This window comes from Hippocampus bargibanti, linkage group LG15 (assembly GCF_051943395.1).
Source record: "Hippocampus bargibanti isolate YZ-2025 linkage group LG15, ASM5194339v1, whole genome shotgun sequence".
In the NCBI taxonomy this organism is placed as follows: Eukaryota; Metazoa; Chordata; class Actinopteri; order Syngnathiformes; family Syngnathidae; genus Hippocampus; species Hippocampus bargibanti.
In genome coordinates this window covers 5,348,676-5,375,471 of record NC_142748.1, presented here as the reverse complement: position 1 = coordinate 5,375,471, position 26,796 = coordinate 5,348,676, and the positions used below count along the sequence as shown (strand labels likewise).

Here is a 26,796-nt window from a genome sequence, read left to right as displayed (position 1 = left end):
GTTGTTTTTCGCAATAAATCTTCAACATAACTGGAATTTATAATTTAAGGGTCAAAATGTGTCATTGTAATTTAACCTGCTGTGTCAATATATTTTTTTGCATCTAAATCCTTCATAACAAGCAAATTAGTAGCCATGGCAGTATGGAAATTCAAAATTATACATTTTAAATTGCACACAGATAGTCATTTTTTTAAAAATATATTTTGAGCAATTAAATACAATTCAAAACAGGCACGCCATAAAGACATTCCACCCAATGCATTACAACACATGACAGGGTAACAGTATTTAAATCCCTTGACAATAAATGTCTGCATTTCTGGCAAATGATGTGAAGCAATGATAAAACATCGCTTCTCAATCGCACACTGATATAGTTTATTCGTATTTGGACGGTGGAGGTAAGCTAACATTCCAATGTGTTTTATGTGATGTATTACGGGTTGCACATGATTCCCGATTTCTCCACAAGGATGCCGACATTCCTGTACGTATTATAACCTTCTAGTTAGCATGTGGCTAATAAAAGCTGAGCAATAATGTTTTGTTCCACGCAGATAAAAAAAGAAAAAGGCAAATACGTGTTTGGGCCAAGTCGGGTGACATCGGATCTCCATGCAGGTCGGCTGTTTTTCCGTCTTCTTGTTATTTGGATGAAACAGCTGGACCGCTCAATCCCCATTCACTCTGTTGGATAAAACTTCCAGATCCTTTAGGGCATTTTACCCCCAAAAAAATTCATTGGTGGCGGGATGGGCAACGATAGTGATGTAACTAAACACCAAAAAGTTGGCCTGACGGGGCGGAAAGGGGTGCTCATGTTGACTAACAGGTGCCAGGGTAGTATTGTTAAATTAAGGTAATTAAAACTACAGCCAAGTGGAGTGGGTCTTTTAAGTATCAATTTTTGTGAATTTTTTTTCCACACATCTTTGTCTACTCAAAACACGCCAAATCAACATTGTGGTTTTATCCAAGCTACACAATAAAAAAGAAAAAAAAAATGTCAAGGTGAATATGTATTTGTTATGCGCAAATGACTAAGATTTGTATCTTGAGTGACCAATGTTGAGCATTTGTTTAAAAGGGATTAAAAAATAGAGCATTAAAGTGATGGAGATGCTCGATAATGCAAATTTCCCCATTGTGGGACAAATAAAGGATTCATGATTCTGATTAGCTTCATGTGCTTGCCACGAGCTAGTCACTGGAAATTAACTCATTCAGTGCCATTCACGAATTTAATCGGGAATTGTAAATATGACAGAAAGCACCATTCCCGAATTTGTTTAGGTTTTGGTTTTTCATGCTTGGGTGCCGATAAAGTGCTGGTGAGACCTCTGGCAATGTTTTTTTTTCCCACATGGGGGCAGCATTTCCTTTTGTTCCATGTTAGCTCTAAGTTCCAGCTTCAGCTGTTGTGAAAGCACTCTATCAACCAATGTGAATGTATTGCATTGTATTTTGGACAGCCGCCCTAATTTCAAGTTCATATAACTCCCAACCCATATAATTTAGGAATCAATTTTTTTTTCTGATGAAAGAAGAGTCTAAAGTTTCTTACGTTGCATTGAATGTTTACGTAGTCCTAAAACTCAATATTCTGTGGGACCTGGAATTCGGGTGACAATGACAAAAACCCTGGCACTGGAGTGGACACATTTTTGCACATCGTCTGGCAGTGAATGAGTTAAAGGGCATAGTTTTTTTCACACTTTTTGGAAAAAGGAGTACGGCTTGGATGGTGTTCGATGTTGCATCGCTATATGCTTGCCACTAGTTATCATAAGATAAGAGTGCATTCACGTTCAACAGTAGAGTGGTTTTATTGTTTTGAACATAGTGATTTATGACTGATTGTGGTCATATGACAGTTGATCGTGATCAAATGTAAATGAAGGATTTCCTGTACAGTTAAAAGTTTCAAGATGGCTTGATGTGTGAGGCTGCTTTGAGTTTGTCATCGCCGCCTTAAAAGAGAGGTAGTGCCGGTCCCTCATAAATAAATACATATTTACAGTGGAAACACCGAGGCCTTTTTGGGGTTAAAAAAAAAACTTGTGTTAGCTTGTGCTAGCAGGCTCATCATCGCGAGGTTTCTTGCATGTGAGCATAAGTAGCAAAAACGTGGGCAGATGCCACAGGCTGCAGAAAAATAGCTTGCGAGCGCTGCCGCGGTCCGCCTTCCGGTAAAATCGGAAGGCGAGGAAGGTGATGTATGCGTTGATGGGCAGCGATACGAGTGGAAAAGTCCACGTGGTGACGCCCAACGCGGGCGCAGCGGCGGCGAGGCACGCCAGCGCCGCGCTATGACGCAAGGCTACGCGCCGACACATTGCCGGGTGCGTGACCGACATCATGCGATAGCCGCCGCGCGAGTAGTCCTCCCTTAGGTTCCAGCTGAGCGCGTTGAAGTGTGGGAACTGCCAGCTGTACAGGATGCCGCCCAGCAGCAACGCACCTGCGGAGAGGAAGAGGCGGGGCTTGGGGTGTTCATTGCTTTAATGAATAATAATAATAATAATAATAATAATAATAATAATAATAATAATAATAATAATCATTTACAAGCGCCTTTCAAAACTCTCAAGGTCACTTTACAGTCACAGGATCGGTTTTTCTGCGGGTGAGCAGCGGCAGCCACATGCGCCAGCGTTCACTCAACCCGGAAGTAACTCAAAAAAATAGAAAGCTAGCTAGCTAGCTAACTAACTAGCTAGACAGCCATATAGCTAATGAATAGCCAGCTCCATATCTAGCTAGCCAGACAGCTAATAGATAGCAAATGGATAGCAAATAGATAGTCAGCCAGGTAGCTAGTTAATAGATAGCAAATGGATAATAATACATTCCATTTCTAAGCGTCTTTCAAAACTCTTAAGGTCACTTTGCAGTCACCGGATACGTTTATCTGTGGGTGAGCAGCGGCAGCCACATGCGTCAGCGTTCACTCAACCCGGAATAACTCAAATACAATAGAAAGTTAGCTAGCTAGCTAATAGGTAACTCATAGATAGTTAGCTAGATAGTTGAATAACTCAAATAGGTAGAAAGTTAGCTCGCTAACTAATAGATAATTAATAAATAGCTAGCTAGATAGCTGGCCAGCCGTATAGTTAATAGATAGTAAATAGCTAGCTAGCAAGCCCGTTTGCTATCTCAAGTGAGCAACAAGATGTCAACAAACCGCAAACCTAACTACACACCAAACATTTTGCTACAGGCATCCAATTCTTACCCTTTTTTTTCTAAAAGCAAAAACAAAATTGGCAAAATTCTCAAACGTTTGATGGCTACCTGGGTCCAGGCAGGCCGTAGCGGCCGTCCATCCCATGACAGGAGGAATGGCGCCCACCACGGAACCTGCCCACGTGTTGGCAATGGTGAGCCTCTTAAGCGGCGTGTAGCAACACGTGTACAGCAAAATGTTAAGGGCGCCCAGGAAACCCGTCAGAGGGTTGACGGCGAAGGTCAGCAGCGCCACGCCGGGCACGCCACACGCCAAGGCGAAAGCGACGGCGTGAAGGGGGCTGAGTGGAGACAAAAAAAAGGAGCATCAGATGAGTTAGTACACGTATATAAACACACATACACGAGAGTCAGCAGCGTGTCGCCGAACAGGAGGCATAAAGGAAGCTCATCTGATAAGAGTTTGAGGCCGGAAACGTCGACGACACACCAAAGATCAAAACCAGAAGGCCCAAAAAAAGGGCCTTTAAATCGGATAAAGTCTTCCACATTCCCCTTTTCATCCCCTTTGCTCATATTGAAAGCAGCTCCACGTTCGCCACCATAAATTAGAGAGTGCAGATTCACATCTTGATCAAAGTGAAGAGCTTTCTTCTTCCAAATGAAACGCAAATTTGCTTCTTTTTTTGTGTGCATTAATGTAATTAGTGGTGTTTTGTGTGGCCATGAGTGGGCGGGCAGCAAAGGGTGGCTGTGGATCAGTAGCTTCAAGGAAGGGATGTGGAGGGTGGGATGGATTGCATCACACAGGATGAGGTGACTTTGATGATGTCACGACATAAATAAACAAAAAAGAATCATCTAATGAGATTTTGTTTAGAATCTCACAATCCTGATGTGACTTAGTTCCTCCTTTTTTTTTACTATGAACTGGTACTACTGACGTTTGGCGGAAAACAAAAACAGTGTAGAAGTACCTTATCTGTCCTCGAACGAGTGGACGGTTCTTGGTTCGGTTCATGTTGGAGTCAAAAGGCACCTCAAAGTACTGCAGAGACAAAACACAGAGTACAATTGTTGCATTGGGCACACCAACACTAAACTGGGATGCGTGTGTGTTTTTGTATACAGTGATACCTCAGCTTACCAACTTTTTAGCTCACAAACTTCTCGCCTTACGAACATTAAATTTGCGAGAATATAATCTTGATATACGAACTCGTTTTCGGGAAACACACGGAACGCCACAATGGCTGGCGGACTAGTTTTCGGCAGAAGACCACCCAACCACACGGCCGAACAGCGCCACTGTGGCGGCCGGACTACTTTTCCACACCCCCTTTCTCTGAGTGCACTTAGTGCAGACGTGGTTTGCTATCGAGTGGAGTAGTTTTACTATTATGGGACCGAAAAAGACCCCACCACAGGCTAGTGTTAAACCGAAGAGGACACAAAAGAAAATGACGGTGAAGCAGAAGAAGGAGATCATCGAAAAACACGAACGAGGTGTGCGTTTGTGTGACTTAGCGTCTCAGTACCAGTATGCTAAGTCGACCATTGCTACGTGTGGCTAAGAGTGTTTCGGTGTTGTCTAAGCAACAGTCTCAGGTATTAGAAGAAGTTGAAAAACTTTTGTTGATTTGGATTAACTTTCCTCTTCCGTTCATAACTTTGCTGCTGTGTTACTTCTGGGCAGAGTGAACGCTAGCGCGAATGGCTGCCGCTGCTCACCAGCAAAAAAAAAAAAATCCCGTGACTGTAAAGTGTCCTTGAGAGTTTTGAAAGGCGCTTAGAAATTAAATGTATTATTATTAAAGAAAAGCAGCTAGATAGCCAAGAAAGTGCGGCAACTTCACTCTGATATCAAGAGGCCACTACATCAACAATCATCACAAAGGTAAATAAAACAACTTTATTATACAGTCCAGTTTATTTCTTTCATTACAATCCGACAGCACATTTATTATACATAAAAAAAGGCATATTTTTTGTAGTTTTAAGGCTTATTTAGTAGAAAGTTATGTTTTATGGGGACCTGGGAACAAATTATTCTCATTTTAATGGTTTCCTATGGGAAATAAATGTTTGGCAGACGAACTTTCCGCCTTACACACACTTTCTGGGAACCAATTAAGTTCTTAAACTGAGGTATCACTGTATATATAAAAAAAGTAGACATATACGGCGGAAGTGGTACAACCTGCCACCCCTTCCTCTATTTAGCACTGGGTGACTGTCACTTACATTGACACAGCGCAGCCGTACTCTGGCTCTTCCAGCAACATTTATTTACATTCGGGCGACATGTCTTCCAAGTGTTATTTTTAGTGCCGATAACCTCAAGAAGGGAGGACGTAAAAGGTCAAGCTGTGAATTTGTGGAGGTGACCAGTTAAGTGTTTGCCTTTTTTTACAGTTAGTCGTCAAATGCTGCTGCGACAATCCCCGAAATGAAAAAGTATTTGAATGTAAATTGTTGTCTGTCGGCTAGCTATCGAGTTAACATGATTCCAAGTATATTGCGATCAAGCATAATGGATTCAATTTGTCCTTGAAGGGCTTCCCAAAATCTTTGATCCACAAACTTCCTGTGTCATTACAGGCCCATTTTCCGGAGACTTATTTTTTTTAGGGTTTTCTATTATACACGCGCCCACCAAATATCACACCGTTAAACATAACTAGCGACAGGGTCTATATTTCCAAACAATTAAGTGGCATCAAGCTGCTTACCGCTCACCCTACACTCAAGTCTAAATGGCCTCAAGGTGGTAGGTGGGGGACGTTGGGTGGGAGGTGATGCTGGTGATGTGTGTGAGTGCGTGTGAGTGTTGTGGGATACTTTGTGGAAGAAAAAAAATACTTATACTCCCGTTTTATGGTCCGCTCTGGAGAACACTTTAAAGTACTCCCACGAGATTGGCAATGTGTGACTAAAACGCAAACACATGGGGTGCTTAAATACAGGAACTAGCTATTGTGCGCGCGGGTGTGCGTTTGCTTTCCTCATAACGGACTAATGAAGAAAACAGAGTGTGAATACCGACATAAAAACAAAATGTCGTCTCTTCTTTTAAAAGCAGACGTTTTATCTGCAGTGTGTATATCAACCCATCATTATTTTTTTTCAACGACAATTTGCCAACATAAGGCAGATTCACGAGCAATGGCGGAAATAGCCTCGGCACTAAAATACATCACACGCCCACAATGGTGGTGCTTTTAATGCTGCGTTCCGATCGCACAGCTGCATACGCGGCCGTGGGACCTGGCGGCTGGGGCGGAGGTGTTAATTCTATTTTCCCGGGTCAGGAAATGCGTCGGGAGAGAAGCGTTGGCGTAAAACGGTTCTGAAACAGGCGTCAGGCAGGACAGTCGCTAACCTAGATGTCCCGTGGACGAAAGCATCGACTCGACAACCAATTGTATTATTGCGACGTGAAGCACAACATTGTGTTTCAAATACTAGGGAAAAAAATTGGCATTATTATTGCAAAAATTAAATGCTAAATGTGACCATAACGTTAAGGACCGCAATACTTTCCAAATACAGTAAAGTCTCGTTATATCGATATTCTCGGGAGTCGGAAAAAATATAGATATAACCGGACTATCGATATTTCTGATCCTGCGGCATGTAAATTTTGTCCTTGCGTTCATAGAAATAGTATCGTAATAAGCAGTACTATCGATATAACGAGACTTTACTGTACTTTTATTTTTCACAGGTGCAATTTTTTTTAGTTGCTTACAACTGAAAAATTGCTCATCTAGCATATGCTAAATTTGGTAATCCTACTGGACCCTCCGCACTCTGCCCACCACCTTTTCCAGCTACTCCCCTCTGGCAGGTGCTACCAATCCATGTGCACCAAATCCAGCGGACATTTAAACAGCTTCTTTCCCCCTAACTCTCTAAACAGTAACCCAAATCTAACTGTACACTGCCTCTTTGTGATTTTGCACAACCCTGTGGAACAACATCCCGTTATAAACATTGTACCTCTAGCTCTGTACTCACTTGAACAACTGTCAGTGACCTATATAATCTCCAGGACAAGACACTTTGAGGACATATGTATAATTGCAAAATAGTTTTACTACAAATACAGGAAATGATCACTTTAAAATCACTGATTTTCTGTACCAACTGTACAACCGTTATCAGATTTGATTGTACCACTGATCACTTTAACTCTGCTTGATACCTTGCACAGTGTTTCAGTTGTTCCTGAGAGGTACCACTTACATGAAGGAATTAAGATTAGATTAGCCTCTATTAGTGTCCTACCCACTCTTTTTTATGATGATACCAGTGCAGCGTGTTCTACCGAAGACAAATTCCTTGTGTGTTCTACACACTTAGCCAATAAAGATGATTCTGATAGAAACCGGACAATGAGCACTAAAAAAAGAAAAACTGCGAAAAAAAAAGAACCAAAAGCCATAGGGCGTATGGGGTGCTTGAGAATTTTGTGTCTAAACCACCACTGGTTCAATAATCGTGCTGGGCTGGAATAGCAGTTGTCAGCCAACAGAAATTGACCAACTGCACGCAACACAGATGTAATGCTCAAGCAAAAGATTTGATTAATGAGCTTGTCAAAGCAAAGTGTTAACGGTCTGTCGAATGAACTTGATCAATATGAAGACCTTGACAAAGTCAATCCATCGTCTTTGCCGTCCCTTCTACTCTCTTGTCCACTTTTGGACTTTTATTTAGTCGTTAAAGCCAACCAAGCCCATCTGGTTTGCATCAGCCATCCGCCCAGCCCATTTTCATTGTTTCCTCCTGACACCCCCATGTGTGTTGCACTGTAACTGTGACAGCGCTGGAATATTTGCTGCATTTGTGTGTTGGCAAATTTCAATTTCGATAATTAAACTTTGATGTTTATAACTTCAAAATAAGTTTGGAGACTCCACTGTGGTGCTGTCTTACTTACATACACGTCTATGCATGCTTTAAATTAATGGACACTTAGAAGTCATCTTAAAACAAGGCATCAAAACAATTATGTCACCCAACCCCCCCCCCCCCCCCCCAAAAAAATGCACACCCATACACACAACACACGCAAGTGTAATGACAATTACGTCGCAGACTAGGATAGAAAACAGGCGACGCGGGAAGTTGAAAGATCAGAAGATCCTTTGAGCTATTACATCTGAACGTGATTCAAGACCACGCAGCAGAGGTCCATTGATAACAGACTGTGTGACGACGTCTTCCCACACGCGCGTGTCACAAAAGTTCTGAAGATAATGAGGATGTCGCTGAAAATTCCACCATGTTGGATGGGAATGGTTAACAGTCAAGGATGAATTTCTCACTTTCGGATTTGTACGGTGAGCGGCAATGTGGGGAGGGTGATGGGCACCCTTAAAGGGTTAATATGAAACATGAAACACACCAATGGCTGATACATATGATAACAATGTAATACATACAATCCATATTGATTTATATAACGCTTTAACAAGAGCTGAAGCGGTAACAAAGCACTTTGTGAATAACAAAGCTTCATGAATCAGCGTTTCATTGATTCGTGAAGATTCACTTTGCACATGACTAGTGGTGAAGTCAAAATCACAAGGAAATCTCCAAACTAGCTAAAAATGGTTCCTTTGTTAACTTAACTAAAGTTTTGGCACCCATGCAAAAATAGTGTTGATAATATTATTATAATAATTTAATACTTTCCAAATACTTGTTACTGCTTCATTTTTTTTAGCTGCTTACAATTGAAAAATTGCTTATCCTGCATATGCCAAATTTGGTAATACAACTGGACCCTCCGCATCCTGCCCACCACCTTTTCCAGCTAATACTGCTAAACTGAAGTTACTAAGAATGGGTACGTTCATTCGTGAACTGAAGTTTTAGTTTTGTTTGTTATGTTTGTTAAAGTCATGAGAAGTGCCTTGCATGCTGGGTCCGACAGGACAGTAATTTCATCTGTGCTGTATGTCATGCATATTAGCATATTTGACAATAAAGCTGACTTTGACTTTAAGCACATTGGAAAAATTGTGTTTGTTGTTATGTGGGAAGCTTTTGACCTGAAGTATGTGATCATCACTATCGATAAAATAGTTTTATAGTTCATTTTATATTAATTTGATGATCAATTAAAATGCTAAATGACCATAGCTCATATTTATCGATAACACATACAACTCAATGATAAATCATGAAGTTTGCGGATGATATAAACGAATTGTCCGGGTGGAAAGTCCAAAATGTTTCCTAAGCAAATATAAAGCCTGCCCGTGGTATTATTGAGTGGCACAATCATCGGCCAGCCATTTCTGATCATAAAACTGTTTGCGTTCCATGAGCCTGTTGTGTTCACATTTCCCGCCCGTGAGAGCTTTAGAGCCTCTCGGATATTTGTAAAAAAGAGCAGCAGCTGCTTATAGAACATCTAAACATTCTGAAACAAGACAGTCACGATAGTTGAGAGTCTTGAAACATACACATTCTTCAACCGGGTGCTTAGAGACACTTTAGCCATCCCCAGACGGGTTCAAGGCTGCACGTGCGCCCGCATCGAAACGCCCACGTTTGCCACGCCGAGACCGGAAAACTCTGAATGGCCTAGGAATTTTGCTCCTTTAGCGCGGCCCACGTGTTTGGACTGGAGAGGAAAAAGTAAGTGCATCAGCAGCAACGGCTTTTGAGTGTGCGCTGCAAAATGATGCCAAACCGCATTCCACAAATCCAGTCCAATAGTAAAAATGATGAGACCGTTAAAGGATGGAGCTGATTTTTTTTAGGGTTATGTTTTGAACTTTGTCATGGTCATAATCTGTGTGCGGCTTGAAATGAAACCTAATAAATTCCAATAGTTTTCGCTTGTACTTTTTATGGCTAGATACTGGGCGGGTGGCTTATCCAAACTGTCAAAAGGTCACAGTCACGTTGAAAAAAAAGACAATTAAACGAACGACAAAATGTATTCTGCAAAAGGGACAAAGCTGCATTGCCCATATAAATATTGGGACATTGTAAACTGTTTAGAATGTAAAGCGACGAGTGCAGCGTGAACCAAATCTGTCTTCAAAAAAAAGGTTTTAAAGCATCTTAAATGTGTATTTCGGTCATTTTTGTCACTAAAGTCAGTCAAGCAGCATTGTACTGGCAGATCCTTAGGCACTCCGTCCATGTTCTGCCATAACGGTTTGGTTCGGGCACAAAAATGGACAAAATACGACTTTAATGGACAGTTAGGACGGCGGAAAAAAATCATTGGCACCGTCCTAACCACTCTTGCGGACTTACAAGAACCACGGCACACTGCAAGAATCAAGAAAAGGGCACGAAAAAAATCCTACTGGACCCTCCTCATCCTGCCCACTACCTTTTTCCAGCTACTCTCCTCAGGCAGCTGCTACCGATCTTCACAAGACACTTTGAGGCGCTTAAGTACATCTGCATAATTTCACAGTTGTTTTACTAAAAATATGGGGACTGATTACTTTGAAATAATAATAATAATAATAATAACAATAATAATAACTCTAATAATAACATTAATAATAATAATAGCATTGAAAATAATAATAATAGCGCTGATAATCATATAGAATAATAATAATAAATGTCATTCATCAGCGCCTTTCAAACTATCAAGGTCGCTTTACAGTCACAGGATAAGTTTTTTTGTGGGTGAGCAGCGGCAGCCATATTCGCCAGCCCGGAAGTAACTCAAATAGATCGAAAGCTAGCTGGCTAGCCAATATATAGCCAATAGCTAGCCAGCGAGATAGCTAGCCAGCCTGCTAGATAGTTATGTAGCTAATAGATAGCTAGCTATCCAGCCAGGGAGCTAGATAGCAAATAGCTAGGTAGCAGCAGCCACATTAGCCAGTAAAAAAAAAATCATCACCAAGACAATAAAAAGCATGAACACTTTGGCTATTCCAATTTCACCAAGAATTATTGACTCCGAGTTAGCAGTAATACAAAACGCACATGTGCATAATCTAAGTACACAAATATTTCATTACAAACACACACAAAATATGGATATGCAGAAATTCACAAACTATTTTGAGTCTCAACAGAACTGACAGAAACGATGATAAGTATGCTGAACATAATTTATTCCCTGCGGTCTGCGACATCACACAAAAATAGAAGTTCTATTATTTTAAGCCTCACGCCAAAAACCTTCCTTATGTGATTGACTGGATATAAAAACAAAGATTGCCTTGATCAGATGGCGGTTGGGAAGGATAGGGGGTGGACATTCTAATTTTAGCTTATTTTCTTTTTCCACAAAATCTTTCTTCTACTGTCTATATTTCTACAATCACTCCTCGGCATTAATTGCCAGACTAACATGAGCAGACTCTGTGTCCTGTCCTCTCGCGGTTAATCGAGACTGCGCCAGCTGAACCGCTGCCAAGCCCTTCATGCCGATCGGAGCGTCGCCGTCGCTAACGGCGGCGGTCAGGAGGTCGAAGAATCTGCCTGGGCCCATAGCAACCGTGTCATATTTCGGAGCGATTTTATTGGCTCGATCCGACGGGCGCGTTAAGAACATTCATTCGATAAAATACGGCGTGTGTATCTCTTTATATCATCACCAAATGTTTGGAAACCAAAACCACACAAAAGCAGCCATCCGAAGAGCCACCATTATTGTTGAAGGGGCTTCTTCGGCACACTTAAGCCCAAATTACAGGGCAACTTTTAAAAGATAAGAGGTGCGCACGAAGCAGGAAAAAGGAGCGTCATGTGTGTTGGAAAACCACAACATAGAGTTAGACAAACACATAGGGTAACTATTTCATCGGCGGAAGCTAGTTGAGTAACACAAACAAAGCGTTCCACACCCACCTGTGTGAACACAAACGTGCAAACACAAACATGCACAAACATGGCAACATGATTAAAGCTGAGTGGGAGGACAATAATAATAATACATTATATTTTAAGTGCCTTTCAAAGCTCTCAAGGACACTTTACAATGACTGGCAACCTCGACTAGACTAACCAAAAGCACCGATGTGCACGGTGTTTTTGGCGTGTAGGCAGGTAAACGACCTTTGCATTGTGTCCTAAGGGGGCTGTTATTTTTTCTTTTAAATAGGTTATTTTTGCTCACTAGATGTGGTGACAATGAAGGCATGTGTAAACAGAGAATAATTGCGTAAATGGAGCATGGACTGGGGGGTGTCTTGGATGCAGCACTCTTTGATTTCCTAAATGGAAATGCTTGAAATGAGCGTACGGCATTGTCTAGCGGGCATCGTTTGCATGAGCAGGTCTCCTTTTGTCAATTATTCACACGTTTTAGAGGCGCTTGCTTCCCTTAGGTTGACCTACCTTAAATATATAAAATACAGGGGCTTGAGTTGACATGCAACTGCATACATAAAATGAAGATGACCCAAATATTAGCATTCAGCACAGTGTAAAAAAATGTGTTCTTTATCTTCTGTAAAAATCACGAGTGGGCTAATTCCTTGAACCATAACACAGAGCGTATTCACGTTTTTTTTTTTTGTTTTTGCATAATTGCCGCAAACACAAAGCCCCGCCATGAATTTTTGAATTGGTATTTCTATGTATTGGTCTAATATTGTTGGTCATTTATTTATTCACTATTTATTTTTCCTTTTTAACTCATTCACTGCCAGACGATGTGCGAAAATGTGTCCACTCCAGTGCCAGGGTTTTAGTCATTATCACTCAAATTCCAGGACCCACAGAATATTGAGTTTTAGGACTACATAAATATTCATTACAGCGTTAGAAACCTCTTATTTCATCAGAAAAAAATCCTTAATTCCTAAATTACATGGGTCTGGAGTAATCTAAGCTTGAAATGGGGGCGGCTGTACAAAATACTACACAATACATACATATTTATATAGCGTTTTAACAGCTGAAGTTGTAACAAAGCGCTAACCTGGACAAAAGGCAAAGGTTGCTTCCTCGTGAAATGGGAAAAACACTGCAAGAGGTCTGACCAGCGCTTTATTGGCGCCTCCCCGCAAGAAAAACCAAAACCCGAACAAATTTGGGAATGGCGCTCCACGTCACATTTCAATTACTGAATAATGATGTTTTAAATTGAAAATCCCTTAAAAGCTTGTGAAAAAAAACTACTTCCAGGTAATCAATTACCGACTACTTTCCTATTAAGACAAGACTTTGATGACATCTTGTAAAACAAAAACCCAAAATGGATGTTTTAAGAATTATTCTACACTACGAACTCTGAGAATCTCTGAAAATGGCTGCTGCGATTAACAAGAATAATACCATTTCATTTATAAGATTTATAAGCGCCTTTCAAAACTCTCAAGGTCACTTTACAGTCACAGGAGAAGTTTTTCTGTGGGTGAGCAGCGGTAGCCACACGCGTCAGCATTCACTCAACCCCGAATAACTCAAATAGATAGCCTCTCCTGTATCTTCTGGTGTGCCCCAAGGCTCTGTCCTGGGACCCCTGCTCTTTATCACCTACCGATATAAATGTTTTTGTTATTTTGTAAGTCTACTTATGATAGGCTAAATATAGAAAAAAATAGGATTATCAGGCCTCACAATGAGACAGCAAGGCATTTTTTACTCATAACTTAAAAGATCAAAACATCCTGCACGGATGACACACATACTGTAAAGCTCAAATGCAGTAAAATACATCAACAATCTGTCAAAGTTCTTAAATATCACCGTTTTTTTTTGTTTCATTACCCGCTGAAAACACTGCAAAAGACAACAAACACAGCACGACGCGTTCCGCTTTGTTTCGGGACATTTATTCAGCTGCTGCCAAAAAAAAAAAACAGCAGCAAAGGTGCCAAAAGGTACACTGATGTTAGGCGTCGCTCAGCGAGGGGCGGTTCCCCCGCGTTCTGACTCAAGTCTGGCTTGTGTCGGCATTTCAGACGAGAGGCCCCCGTAATCACAGTGTTTTGTCCTTAAATAAAAGGCCGATCACCGAGGCGGGAAACGAAGCGCCTCCACCTGTCTGTAACGCATCTCAGTGGAAGCCTAGCACATGGCGGTGACACATTTGTACTGACAAGCTTGCGGTCAACCATCTTGACAGAAAATAATGACACGCTGAGGTCATCTTTAGCCTTTGTTTTTGTAGCAAAAACAGGATTACCTGTGTCGAGTCATTGTCTGTATTTAGTGATACGGCCTAACATTAGCATGAACAAGGGCTACGTTCAGATATATTTTCCAATATTTGCTCCGTGAAGTTGGATTTATTCATTCCCAAAAGTCTATTTACAGCATTTCACTCGTCTACACGACTTCCTGTTTGTGCATGTTGGGACTTTTGTTTATTCTTTGAAAAGATGATGACGGGTCAAAGAAGATCTAAGTTTCTATGTGCTGCCATGTCAATCGAATCTGTCCTGGGTCTTCAGAATAACTGTTATGGCTATTTACAAATCCACTTTAATACATCAAATGATCCATTTTAATACATCAAATGATCAGCAACCACATCAGAGGAAAACATCATCTCGATGACAAGAACATGCGAAACGGATGCTAGTTAAACAGTCTAACTCATTAACATCTTGCCCATGAGGTCCAATTAGCGGTGCCCTTGCTAGTATGGTAGTAAAGCCATTCCCTTGCTGCGGGCGATTATTTTATTTATTTTGCTTTGTTTTTATCTTTATCAGAGCACAGCATCTGTCTGGCATCTGCGGGAGTTCAAATGGACACAAGACAAAAAGGGTTTTAAATAAATTAAATCCAAAACAAGGCGTCCTCGTTAAAGATTCATCAGTAAGGGGATGAGGGGGGGGGGAAGGAGTCCTCTTTGCACGGCAATTAGAACAACAAAAAAAGGGACTCTTCCCTGCACCCCTGGTGAAGCCGCAAGCATCAAGTTTTTTTTGAGTCAAAGATCAACGAGCTCTTTTGTTTTAGATAAGCTGGAGGAAAATTCAGTCTTAAGCGCCGCATCTGTGCAAGGAAGCAAAGTTGGCCATTTGGCGAATACGTCGCATGTTCTTGACCCTTAAAGCTTAACCCCGCCCCTAATCTCTCGCTGCCAATGCAAAAAATGTCCTTAAGCCATAACAAATGATGGCTACCGCGATATGCAACGCCGACGAAAGACTGTGGTTAGAACATTCTGAGGACCATTTGGAGAAATTGTTTGAAAGCAGTGATATAATGCCCGTTGCTTTGTCGGTACAAGAGACAGATATAAAAGGTCCGGTTACCATAGCGAAGCACTTATACCTTTTGCAATAACAGTGGCTACGATCCAAAAAAATATACAGTGATACCTAATCTTATGAACTTAATTGGTTCCCAGAAAGTGTGTGTAAGGCGAAAAGTGTGTCTTCCAAACATTAATTTCCCATAGGAAACCATTAAAAATGAAAATAATCTGTTTCCAGGCCCCCATTCAACATAAATTTCGACTAAATAAGGCTTAAAACTACACAAAATATAGCTTATTTTATGTATAATAAATGTGCTTTTGTATTGTAATTAAAGAAATAAACTGTACAGTATCAGTATGTACAGTATTTCTACTTTGTACAGACTTTGTACAGTATGTAAAAAGTCGTTTTATTTACCTTTGTTGTCAATGGATGAAGAATTTACAGGTTGCCTCTTGATGATATCCGAGTGAAGTTGCTGTGCTTTCTCAGCGATAATACCCTCACTCAAAATGTCCTCTGCTAGCTGTTTTTTGTTAATCCAAATAAACAGAAGTTTTTCAACCTCTTCTATTGCCTGAGACCGTTGCGTCGACAACACAGGAACACCCTTGGCCACACGTAGCAATGCACGACTTAGCATACTGGTAGTGGGACGCTAAGTCACACACACGCACACCTCGTTTGTGTTTTTCGATGATGTCCTTCTTCTGCTCGACCGTAATTTTCTTTCATGTCTTTTTAGGCTTAACACTAGCCTGTGGTGGGGTCTTTTTCGGTCCCAAAAAAGCAAAAGTTTCCACTCCATAACAAACCACGTCTGCACTGAGTGCACTCAGAGAAAGGGGGCGTGGAAAAGTAGTCCGGCAGCCACAGTGGCGCTGTTCGGCCGTGTGGTTGGGTGTTCTTCTGCCGAAAACTAGTCCGCCAGCCATTGTGGCGCTCCGTGTGTTTCCCGAAAACAAGATCGTATACCAAGATTATATTCTCGCAAATTTAATGTTCGTAAGGCGAAAGGTTTGTGAGCTAAAGCGTTTGTAAACCGAGGTATCACTGCATATAGTGTCATTACCAGATGACCGCGATCGTCAATACTCGATCATTGTCGTACCCGAACACTTACTTTTTAAAACAATCCACAAAACACTCCCTATCGAGACGATAGCACTGTCCAAATTGCAGAAAAGCATAAATAATGCACGCTTGAACACAAACAGTCAAAGTGGCCAGGCAGTTGGGGCCGACGGGGGGCTCGCTCGTACATGCGTGCTAGGCCTAGCGGCGGGAGACGACGCGCAGACACAAAAGAAAACAGGAAAAGAGGAATGACACAAGACGAAGCCGCTCCAACCCAAAGCAAACACGGCGAGACAGACTCGTTTTGGAATTACACGGCGGGGGTTCCCTTACATGTCCCCCCCCAGCTCGAGGGTCTAATAGCTTGAAACTCTGGTCTAACTCAATTATCCAATTAGCTCACGTAGCGGCCAAACTGCAAGGTGATGATGGCCGGAACACCCGCAGCGTCTAAACTCACGTGGTAGGGCGTCATCATCATCATCATCATCCACACCACAGCTGTGCGATTCTTCTCCCCCATAATAATAGAGAACTGTGGCCAAAGCTTCACAGATGGGATTCATGATTGCTACATTTTTCCTCAGGAAGTAAAAAAAATGCCTTGAATGTCTAAAATTAAATCATTGTGACAAAGTCCTGTGTCATGATGTCCCTGATCCACTAGTGAAAAGGATGCTTTGATCCTCTCCTCTTTCACTGCTTCATACAACAAAGAGGGTGCACAAAGTGCTTAAGATTGAATGACTGTATGTGTCTTTTGTATTGTGTCACATTGTTTGTAAATGTAGTTTTTTGTTGTTGTTTTGACTTCAAGATGGCGCCGCAAGAGTGGCTGCCTTTACAGCAGCTCCTGTATTTTGTTTTTCTCTTTCTTCCCTTGTGAAATGTAAATTTCTACACTGTGAGGCTAATAAAGGCTAACCCGTTACTGCTAGAAAAACAACAGATACAAATGTTGAAATATATTTTATAATTTCTTATATACCTCAGTTTGCTGAAACCCTTTTTATTTAAATCATTTGGGCATTTTCAATTTATTGGAATATTATTTTCACTTATGAAGTCTTTTTTTTCATGATTCTGACACACCTTGAAACCAGTAAATGTCACATTTACCTGTGGTGTAATTTAAATTATGATGACGTGACAGCCTATGGAAAAATGTCGCAAAATCTTTTACAGCATCAGAAGAAATATTCAGGGCCATATTGTCCATTGTAAAGAGTGAGCAAAAAAAAACATATAAATCAGATTTTTGCAGAGATTTAAAAAAAAAAATAATAATAATTGGCATTTTATTTTTAGGCCATATCAATTTATCCTATCTGTATGATAATCTACAATAGGCGCTTGTTGCATTCATATAAACTTACCTGGTTAATGGAATTGGCGGCACCGGAGGCGAGTCCAGTCCCCAGACATGTTGCAAAGAAGATGGCAGGATCAAATGCCACCGGCGCCATGGCATAACCAGCTGCCGCCGTTGTGACCACAAGTGCTAAAAAGCATACAATCAGTTGACCTCGTACATAGCGAAGATTAATTTTCAATTGTTTGGTCAGTTACACATTCCTACCTGTGAGTTTAATTTTGGCGAGTCGAGCATAGATATCAGGAAGGTCACCCACTTCCACTTTCAATGGTTTCCACTGTCCATCCAGACGCGCATCTCGTGCATGATCCATCTCCACTTGCAAGTGGGGTGTCTCATCCGACGTCGGCACATTCTTTGATTGTTCCTGAACCGTTGCCGAGGGCGATACATGCTCCACCGTGGGCTCAATGATCGGTACTCTTTGAACCCGATTTTCATCATGATCTGTCTCGTCCCCATCTGGAAGCACTGTCGCCTGCTTGGGAATAGCGCGCTGCTGATGCGCACTCAGGTTCTTTGTCACATACTGAGAAGAACAAGGAAGAAAAATACAATATCGATTCATGTATCCATCCAAAGCAATATTTGAGCTTCTTTAAAGAATTACCTGGCGTTTGAGAAAGTTGAGGTGCTGATAGGTCATCCAGAGTGACGGATCTCTCCTGTGCAGTAGAACGAGTCCGGAGGCTGTCTGCTTGCATCGGGGAGCGCATCCCACCAGTTTCTGCTTCAAGCTTACACCAAACAAACCTATTATGCAAAAATCAGTGCAGTACTGAGTCCTTGTACTAGGGATGGGCAAATTACATGATAAAAATAAACAATAATAAGGTTATTTATAAAATTTTGAGACGTCAATATTACATTCCCCCACTGCTCTGTTTCGATTTACAACATAGTAGGCAAAAGTGGAGCTTGTTTACACAATCACTGCTCGTGATTTGCTGCTCATACTTAGCAAGTTTTCAAACTTGGATAAGAGGTGCAGCAATGTTGCCTTCACTCCGACATCCCTCCTTGCACGTATGCATGTGTGCTAGACGTTTCTGCGTTTGGTGCATAACAAAAAACTACAGCAGAACGCTTATTGAAGAACTGTGATCCATATTTTGGTGCAAGCCCGTAGAAAAGCCACACTTGGCTAGCTCACTTCGCGACATTTATCTGTCACAATTAGCAATAAAACGCTGTCTCTGTTCGAGATCAGCTTGTGTTTTATTAACATAAGTCAATGCAGAAGCAGACGACCGACTTCATCAAAAAGGTCAAATCAGACAATCAAAACATTCTTCATTGCGCAACCTAGTTTAGCTACCTCGCTGCTATCCTCCTTGCTTTTAATCGTACGCGAGTTTGGAAATATAGGAGGAGGAGCAAGGTGCATCCGTGCAGTCCGCGTATGAGAGCTGTTACCTGTAAGCCGACTACATTGCGTCTTCAACATGTTCTTTCGTCAGGGGAAACGATCTCCTTCACATGCAGGGGGCCGCCATTTTGACCTCAGTATGTGGCAGTGGCAACTATTTCCGGGGCAGACAACAACACGTGACCGAAATAAATAAATAAAATCAGCATTAAAACGTACAAGAAACTCATTTAATAATAATAATAATAATAATAATAATAATAATAATAATAATAATAATATTAATTATTACCACTCAAGGACACTTAACAGTCTCATTTGTAACATTAAATGTTTTGAGCACTCCTTGAACCCAAAATTCCTAGCTTAGGGGGCCAGTGCCTTATCCATTAGGCCACTTAGGAAGAAGAATAAAAAATATAAAAAAATAATAATAACCAAACAGGAGTTTGCATGTTCTCCCCGGACCTGCGTGGGTTTTCTCCGGGTCTTCCGGTTTCCTCCCACACTCCAAAAACATGCATGGCAGGCAGATTGACCATTCCAAATTTTCCCTAGGTGTGAGTGTGAGAGTGACTGTTGTACGTATGTCTTTGTGTGCCCTGGGATTGGCTGGCAACCAATTCAGGGTGTCCCCCGCCTCGTGCCCGAAGACAGCTGAGATAGGCTCCAGCAACCCCCGCCACCCTAATGAGGAATAAGCGGTACGGAAAATGAGATGAGATGAGAGAATAACCAAACAGACTATTAAAAACATTTAACAACATCAAAAAGACAAAGACCGCAGATGGGACTTGAACCCACAATGCCTGGCTTAGAAGGCCAGTGCCTTATCCATTAGGCCACTGTGGCACAGAAATTAACAAATGTTTTTAAAAAAATCTAAACTAAAATGGCTATTAAAAAACATTCAGCAACAAGGAAAAGCAAAGTTCAACACCCCAGATGGGACTTGAACCCACAATCCCTGGCTTAGGAGGCCAGTGCCTTATCCATTAGGCCACTGAGGCACACGAACTAGCCAATATTTGTAAAAAATCAAAATTAAAACGGCTATTAAAACATATACATATATAAAAACATATTCAACAAGTATTAAAGTGCAGGGTACACACCTCAGATGGGACTTGCACCCACAATTCCTGTCGTATGAGGCCAGTGCCTTATCCATTTGGCCACTGGGGCACAAGATGAAATGTATATTTAAAAAAAGTATCAAAACTAAACTGACTATTAATAACATTCAACAACATCGAAAAGACGAACACCCCAGATGGGACTTGAACCCACAATCCCTGGCTTAGGAGGCCAGTGCCTTATCCATTAGGCCACTGAGGCACAAAAAATAATTAATATATTAAAGAAATCAAAACTAAAATGGCTATTAAAAACATTCAGCAACAAGGAAAAGCAAAGTCCAACACCCCAGATGGGACTCGAACCCACGATCCCTGGCTTAGGAGGCCAGTGCCTTATCCATTAGGCCACTGAGGCACAGAAATTAACAAATGTTTTAAAAAAAATCTAAACTAAAATGGCTATTAAAAAACATTCAGCAACAAGGAAAAGCAAAGTCCAACACCCCAGATGGGACCCGAACCCACGATCCCGGGCTTAGGAGGCCAGTGCCTTATCCATTAGGCCACTGAGGCACAAGAACTAGCCAATATTTGTAAAAAAAATCCAAATAAAAACGGCTATTAAAACATATACATATATAAAAACATATTCAGCAAGTATTAAAGTGCAGGGTACACACCTCAGATGGGACTTGCACCCACAATTCCTGTCGTATGAGGCCAGTGCCTTATCCATTAGGCCACTGGGGCACAAGATGAAATGTATATTTAAAAAAAGTATCAAAACTAAACTGACTATTAATAACATTCAACAACATTGAAAAGACGAACACCCCAGATGGGACTTGAACCCACAATCCCTGTCTTAGGAGGCCAGTGCCTTATCCATTAGGCCACTGAGGCACAAAAAATAATTAATATATTAAAGAAATCAAAACTAAAATGGCTATTAAAAACATTCAGCAACAAGGAAAAGCAAAGTCCAACAACCCAGATGGGACCCGAACCCACGATCCCGGGCTTAGGAGGCCAGTGCCTTATCCATTAGGCCACTGAGGCACAGAAATTAACAAATGTTTTAAAAAAAATCTAAACTAAAATGGCTATTAAAAAACATTCAGCAACAAGGAACGGCATAGTTCAACACCCCAGATGTGACTTGAACCCACAATCCCTGGCTTAGGAGGCCAGTGCCTTATCCATTAGGCCACTGAGGCACAAGAACTAGCCAATATTTGTAAAAAAAAATCCAAATTAAAACGGCTATTAAAACATATACATATATAAAAACATATTCAGCAAGTATTAAAGTGCAGGGTACACACCTCAGATGGGACTTGCACCCACAATTCCTGTCGTATGAGGCCAGTGCCTTATCCATTAGGCCACTGGGGCACAAGATGAAATGTATATTTAAAAAAAGTATCAAAACTAAACTGACCATTAATAACATTCAACAACATCGAAAAGACGAACACCCCAGATGGGACTTGAACCCACAATCCCTGGCTTAGGAGGCCAGTGCCTTATCCATTAGGCCACTGAGGCACAAAAAATAACTAATATATTAAAGAAATCAAAACTAAAATGGCTATTAAAAACATTCAGCAACAAGGAAAAGCAAAGTCCAACACCCCAGATGGGACTTGAACCCACAATCCCTGTCTTAGGAGGCCAGTGCCTTATCCATTAGGCCACTGAGGCACAAGAACTAGCCAATATTTGTAAAAAAATCCAAATTAAAACGGCTATTAAAACATATACATATATAAAAACATATTCAACAAGTACTAAAGTGCAGGGTACACACCGCAGATGGGACTTGCACCCACAATTCCTGTCGTATGAGGCCAGTGCCTTATCCATTAGGCCACTGGGGCACAAGATGAAATGTATATTTAAAAAAAGTATCAAAACTAAACTGACTATTAATAACATTCAACAACATCGAAAAGACGAACACCCCAGATGGGACTTGAACCCACAATCCCTGGCTTAGGAGGCCAGTGCCTTATCCATTAGGCCACTGAGGCACAAAAAATAACTAATATATTAAAGAAATCAAAACTAAAATGGCTATTAAAAACATTCAGCAACAAGGAAAAGCAAAGTCCAACACCCCAGATGGGACTTGAACCCACAATCCCTGTCTTAGGAGGCCAGTGCCTTATCCATTAGGCCACTGAGGCACAAGAACTAGCCAATATTTGTAAAAAAATCCAAATTAAAACAGCTATTAAAACATATACATATATAAAAACATATTCAACATGTACTAAAGTGCAGGGTACACACCGCAGATGGGACTTGCACCCACAATTCCTGTCGTAGGAGGCCAGTGCCTTATCCATTAGGCCACTGGGGCACAAGATGAAATGTATATTTAAAAAAAGTATCAAAACTAAACTGACTATTAATAACATTCAACAACATCGAAAAGACGAACACCCCAGATGGGACTTGAACCCACAATCTCTGGCTTAGGAGGCCAGTGCCTTATCCATTAGGCCACTGAGGCACAAAAATTAATTAATATATTAAAGAAATCAAAACTAAAATGGCTATTAAAAACATTCAGCAACAAGGAAAAGCAAAGTTCAACACCCCAGATGGTACTTGAACCCACAATCCCTGGCTTAGAAGGCCAGTGCCTTATCCATTAGGCCACTGTGGCACAACAATTCGCCAATATTTAAAAAAATCTAAACTAAAATGGCTATTAAAAATATACATTCAAAAACAATTCAACAAGCAAAGTCCAGGGTACACACCTCAGATGGGACTTGCACCCACAATCCCTGGCTTAGGAGGCCAGTGCCTTATCCATTAGGCCACTGAGGCACAAGAACTAGCCAATATTTGTAAAAAAAATCCAAATTAAAACGGCTATTAAAACATATACATATATAAAAACATATTCAACAAGTATTAAAGTGCAGGGTACACACTTCAGATGGGACTTGCACCCACAATTCCTGTCGTAGGAGGCCAGTGCCTTATCCATTAGGCCACTGGGGCACAAGATGAAATGTATATTTAAAAAAAGTATCAAAACTAAACTGACTATTAATAACATTCAACAACATCGAAAAGACGAACACCCCAGATGGGACTTGAACCCACAATCTCTGGCTTAGGAGGCCAGTGCCTTATCCATTAGGCCACTGAGGCACAAAAATTAACTAAAATATATTAAAGAAATCAAAACTAAAATGGCTATTAAAAACATTCAGCAACAAGGAAAAGCAAAGTTCAACACCCCAGATGGTACTTGAACCCACAATCCCTGGCTTAGAAGGCCAGTGCCTTATCCATTAGGCCACTGTGGCACAACAATTCGCCAATATTTAAAAAAATCTAAACTAAAATGGCTATTAAAAAACATTCAGCAACAAGGAAAAGCAAAGTCCAACACCCCAGATGGGACTCGAACACACAATCCCTGTCTTAGGAGGCCAGTGCCTTATCCATTAGGCCACTGAGGCACAAGAACTAGCCAATATTTGTAAAAAAATCCAAATTAAAACAGCTATTAAAACATATACATATATAAAAACATATTCAACAAGTATTAAAGTGCAGGGTACACACTTCAGATGGGACTTGCACCCACAATTCCTGTCGTAGGAGGCCAGTGCCTTATCCATTAGGCCACTGGGGCACAAGATGAAATGTATATTTAAAAAAAGTATCAAAACTAAACTGACTATTAATAACATTCAACAACATCGAAAAGACGAAAACCCCAGATGGGACTTGAACCCACAATCCCTGTCTTAGAAGGCCAGTGCCTTATCCATTAGGCCACTGAGGCACAAAAAAAAATTAATATATTAAAGAAATCAAAACTAAAATGGATATTAAAAAACTTTGAGCTACAAGGAAGAACAGAGTTCAACACCCCAGATGGGACTTGAACCCACAATCCCTGGCTTAGGAGGGCAGTGCCTTATCCATTAGGCCACTGGGGCACAAAAACTAACTCATATTTAAAAAGAATCAAAACTAAAATGGGTATTACTAAACATTCAGCAACAAGGTAAAGCAGAGTTCAACACCTCAGATGGGACTTGAACCCACAATCCCTGGCTTAGGAGGCCAGTGCCTTATCCATTAGGCCACTGAGGCACAATAACTAGCCAATATTTGTAAAAAAATCCAAATTAAAACGGCTATTAAAACATACATATATAAAAAACATATTCAACAAGTATTAAAGAGCAGGGTACTCACCTCAGATGGGACTTGAACCCACAATCCCTGGTTTAGGAGGCCAATGCCTCATCCATTAGGCCACTGAGGCACATAAACCTCGAAGATATTGTAATCGAATCCATTGTATATAAGCTGTATTTAACAAGGCACCAACAATCAGGAATAAGAAAAGATGACAACTCAGATAGGACTTACCACAATTCGTGGCATGGATGGACTACACCTCATGCATTTGGCCACTGGCACAAACAGAAGGGAATATGGGTCCCGTGAACACAGTCTGCGTGGATATTTTGAAGCCAACAAACCCTGTCTGCTGCGAGGCTGATACCTAGCACTTCTCAATGGATCGCAGGTATTCTCATGACCCTGACGTTCACCAGTGCTATCTCCGTGGGTAAGCTTCTCATCCATCAAACAGAGAATCCCCCTTCAGACCTAGCCCACACGTAAGTATGGGAGATGAGTGAGCCTTATGGGGTGAACTCCTAGAAGGCCAGAAAACTGCTATGAGCCAGAAGGTATGTTTATCTGCGGTCTTTGGTTTGTGACTTCACACGCAGTGGCCGGGGTTTCTGCTTCATAAACAAAAGTGTGAGCGCTCAAAAGGACCACATCCAATTCTCGGCAGCCACCGGGAATAATAAGTCCCGTCAACCACTCTTGTAAATCCCCAGAGTGTAGTGGGGGTAGCTTTCCACCCAGGTGAGAGTAAATAGACCTCGCTCAGTCGCACTTGCCTCAATCTCGTAAATTCGGTCTTGGCTATGCCAGTAGAGGGGTGCACTACTTTAGACACCCTAAACCAGGCTGGTAAGCCCTCATTTGAACCTCTGTCTTGCACCAGAAATCTGATATGAAACTCTGTCTTTACCTTGGAACCCTGCTAGAAACACAAACTGTAGTTGAAGACGCTGGACTGCCATCTCAAGAAGTACATCTGCAAAATGGACGGTGACCTCCACCTGAACTCCAGAAACTTGGAGGCAATGTATTTACAGTCATTTTTTTCTGGAACCCAATCGATCAATTATTTGGCCGGATGAAATATTTATCCAGAGGCGACCGATTCAAGGGAAAATCTGCAAAGGATCAAGTTCATCAAGCCGTGTCCGTCAAAAGGTCAAAAGAAATCCTGGGCCCAGCCCGGCGAATCATTGATTGCCAAAGCAGACATTAAGAGACAATTCCTGGAGAAGAGTCCGCTCCCTCCACTCTGCCCGACTTTTATGGCTTCACGGGACGAATAATGTCCCATTGACCTAATCATAACCCATAACCTAATCCGGCTGTGTACTTCTCAACCTGCTATAAATCCACTTTATATCGCCGGGAATCTGCATCTCCATCTAAATTGAACCCAATTGACTTTTAAACTTTAGGAACGACAAGGAAACCGCATCATAAAACCTTAAAATATTCGTACTCAGTGATGTTTTCATTGAAGAGGCTTTTTTTTTGTACAGTTCCTCTTCTCGTTCTCGTGTCGCGTCACGATGAAGGCGTTTTTATCGTGATCGCTCTGCCATACCAACCGTCTAGAAGCTCACCTATTTTAGGCTTTTTATTTCCATTTCTGGGTTAAAATGCAGGATGACGTTCTCCTCGTTCTTGCAATCCATTGTCGTACGACGCCCACACGCCTGGACAAAAACTCAAATCCGTACGTGATTTAGCAACACTGTCTGTCTAGTATATTGGTTCCTAACCTTATGTGAGCCCAGGGACATATTTCCTATCAGGATAATGTCATACCATACCACCACAGAAAAAAAAATGCCACATAAAGTATACACTACGTTATAGTGATGTGATAGTCACTAGCGCCGATTACACTTTTAGCAATTTCATAGAATGGGATAAATAATCAAATGAATATAAAAAGAATAACAGTTTTGTTTCACCAAAACAAAGGTACTTTACATGCTATAACTACATTAAAACAGTGCCTTACTTTTATTTTTATTTTCCATTTGGTCACAACTGTGTCAGACATAGTGGCATATGGAAAAGTCATCATCTGGCACTTGCGGCATAAGTCACAAAAGCGGAAGACGAAAGGGGGTGAGAAAAAAAAGATGGACATTCCGTCCGCTCCGGAACGCCGGGATACTTTACAGGGTTGTTGTGACGGTCACCCACACGTGTGGTGTGCTTTAACCGCCGCCACTCCCGTCAAAACAAGAAACTGAGTCTGTCTGATTTGAGTTTGGCATCCGGAGACTTTGAGAGTAGATACAGTGCCTGTTGTGTGTGTGTGTGTGTGTGTGTGTGTGTGTGTGTGTGTGTGTGTGTGTGTGTGTGTGTGTGTGTGTGTGTGTGTGTGTGTGT

At 41.3% G+C, this 26,796-nt stretch overlaps 1 protein-coding gene and 16 non-coding genes across 17 annotated transcripts; all 17 read right to left on the bottom strand.

Annotated features, from left to right (window-relative positions):
* Positions 1 to 771: 771 nt before the first annotated feature.
* cox10 (cytochrome c oxidase assembly factor heme A:farnesyltransferase COX10) lies at positions 772 to 19,319 on the bottom strand. Its single transcript, XM_089016176.1, has 7 exons — positions 19,219 to 19,319; positions 18,413 to 18,555; positions 18,007 to 18,331; positions 17,804 to 17,928; positions 4,170 to 4,240; positions 3,301 to 3,533; positions 772 to 2,464 (listed from the first exon to the last, which is right to left on the bottom strand). Exons 1-7 carry the CDS (start codon positions 19,247 to 19,249, stop codon positions 2,067 to 2,069), a joined length of 1,326 nt encoding a protein of 441 aa, XP_088872302.1. The 5' UTR covers positions 19,250 to 19,319; the 3' UTR covers positions 772 to 2,066.
* Positions 19,320 to 19,950: 631 nt separating this feature from the next.
* On the bottom strand, positions 19,951 to 20,023 carry trnar-ucu (transfer RNA arginine (anticodon UCU)). Its single transcript has one exon. It is a non-coding gene; the product is annotated as a tRNA-Arg (tRNA).
* Positions 20,024 to 20,108: 85 nt separating this feature from the next.
* On the bottom strand, positions 20,109 to 20,181 carry trnar-ccu (transfer RNA arginine (anticodon CCU)). The gene has a single exon. It is a non-coding gene; the product is annotated as a tRNA-Arg (tRNA).
* A 255-nt stretch (positions 20,182 to 20,436) lies between these two features.
* Positions 20,437 to 20,509, bottom strand: trnar-ccu (transfer RNA arginine (anticodon CCU)). The gene has a single exon. It is a non-coding gene; the product is annotated as a tRNA-Arg (tRNA).
* Positions 20,510 to 20,592: 83 nt separating this feature from the next.
* Positions 20,593 to 20,665, bottom strand: trnar-ccu (transfer RNA arginine (anticodon CCU)). The gene has a single exon. It is a non-coding gene; the product is annotated as a tRNA-Arg (tRNA).
* An 85-nt stretch (positions 20,666 to 20,750) lies between these two features.
* On the bottom strand, positions 20,751 to 20,823 carry trnar-ccu (transfer RNA arginine (anticodon CCU)). Its single transcript has one exon. It is a non-coding gene; the product is annotated as a tRNA-Arg (tRNA).
* A 257-nt stretch (positions 20,824 to 21,080) lies between these two features.
* trnar-ccu (transfer RNA arginine (anticodon CCU)) lies at positions 21,081 to 21,153 on the bottom strand. The gene has a single exon. It is a non-coding gene; the product is annotated as a tRNA-Arg (tRNA).
* A 241-nt stretch (positions 21,154 to 21,394) lies between these two features.
* Positions 21,395 to 21,467, bottom strand: trnar-ccu (transfer RNA arginine (anticodon CCU)). Its single transcript has one exon. It is a non-coding gene; the product is annotated as a tRNA-Arg (tRNA).
* Positions 21,468 to 21,725: 258 nt separating this feature from the next.
* On the bottom strand, positions 21,726 to 21,798 carry trnar-ccu (transfer RNA arginine (anticodon CCU)). The gene has a single exon. It is a non-coding gene; the product is annotated as a tRNA-Arg (tRNA).
* Positions 21,799 to 21,881: 83 nt separating this feature from the next.
* trnar-ccu (transfer RNA arginine (anticodon CCU)) lies at positions 21,882 to 21,954 on the bottom strand. The gene has a single exon. It is a non-coding gene; the product is annotated as a tRNA-Arg (tRNA).
* A 256-nt stretch (positions 21,955 to 22,210) lies between these two features.
* Positions 22,211 to 22,283, bottom strand: trnar-ccu (transfer RNA arginine (anticodon CCU)). Its single transcript has one exon. It is a non-coding gene; the product is annotated as a tRNA-Arg (tRNA).
* Positions 22,284 to 22,366: 83 nt separating this feature from the next.
* trnar-ccu (transfer RNA arginine (anticodon CCU)) lies at positions 22,367 to 22,439 on the bottom strand. Its single transcript has one exon. It is a non-coding gene; the product is annotated as a tRNA-Arg (tRNA).
* Positions 22,440 to 22,695: 256 nt separating this feature from the next.
* On the bottom strand, positions 22,696 to 22,768 carry trnar-ccu (transfer RNA arginine (anticodon CCU)). Its single transcript has one exon. It is a non-coding gene; the product is annotated as a tRNA-Arg (tRNA).
* Positions 22,769 to 23,018: 250 nt separating this feature from the next.
* Positions 23,019 to 23,091, bottom strand: trnar-ccu (transfer RNA arginine (anticodon CCU)). The gene has a single exon. It is a non-coding gene; the product is annotated as a tRNA-Arg (tRNA).
* Positions 23,092 to 23,348: 257 nt separating this feature from the next.
* Positions 23,349 to 23,421, bottom strand: trnar-ccu (transfer RNA arginine (anticodon CCU)). Its single transcript has one exon. It is a non-coding gene; the product is annotated as a tRNA-Arg (tRNA).
* A 727-nt stretch (positions 23,422 to 24,148) lies between these two features.
* On the bottom strand, positions 24,149 to 24,221 carry trnar-ccu (transfer RNA arginine (anticodon CCU)). The gene has a single exon. It is a non-coding gene; the product is annotated as a tRNA-Arg (tRNA).
* An 84-nt stretch (positions 24,222 to 24,305) lies between these two features.
* trnar-ccu (transfer RNA arginine (anticodon CCU)) lies at positions 24,306 to 24,378 on the bottom strand. The gene has a single exon. It is a non-coding gene; the product is annotated as a tRNA-Arg (tRNA).
* Positions 24,379 to 26,796: the final 2,418 nt, after the last annotated feature.

What these genes read in the sequence shown, in the direction of transcription:
- cox10 (XM_089016176.1), bottom strand. Translation starts at nt 19,249, where the DNA reads ATGTTGAAGACGCAATGTAGTCGGCTTACAG. An exon ending in TCAACTTTCTCAAACGCCAG is followed by an intron (nt 18,332 to 18,412) that starts GTAATTCTTTAA and finishes TGTTCTTCTCAG; the next exon opens with TATGTGACAAAGAACCTGAG. An exon ending in CGCCAAAATTAAACTCACAG is followed by an intron (nt 17,929 to 18,006) that starts GTAGGAATGTGT and finishes TATGCTTTTTAG; the next exon opens with CACTTGTGGTCACAACGGCG.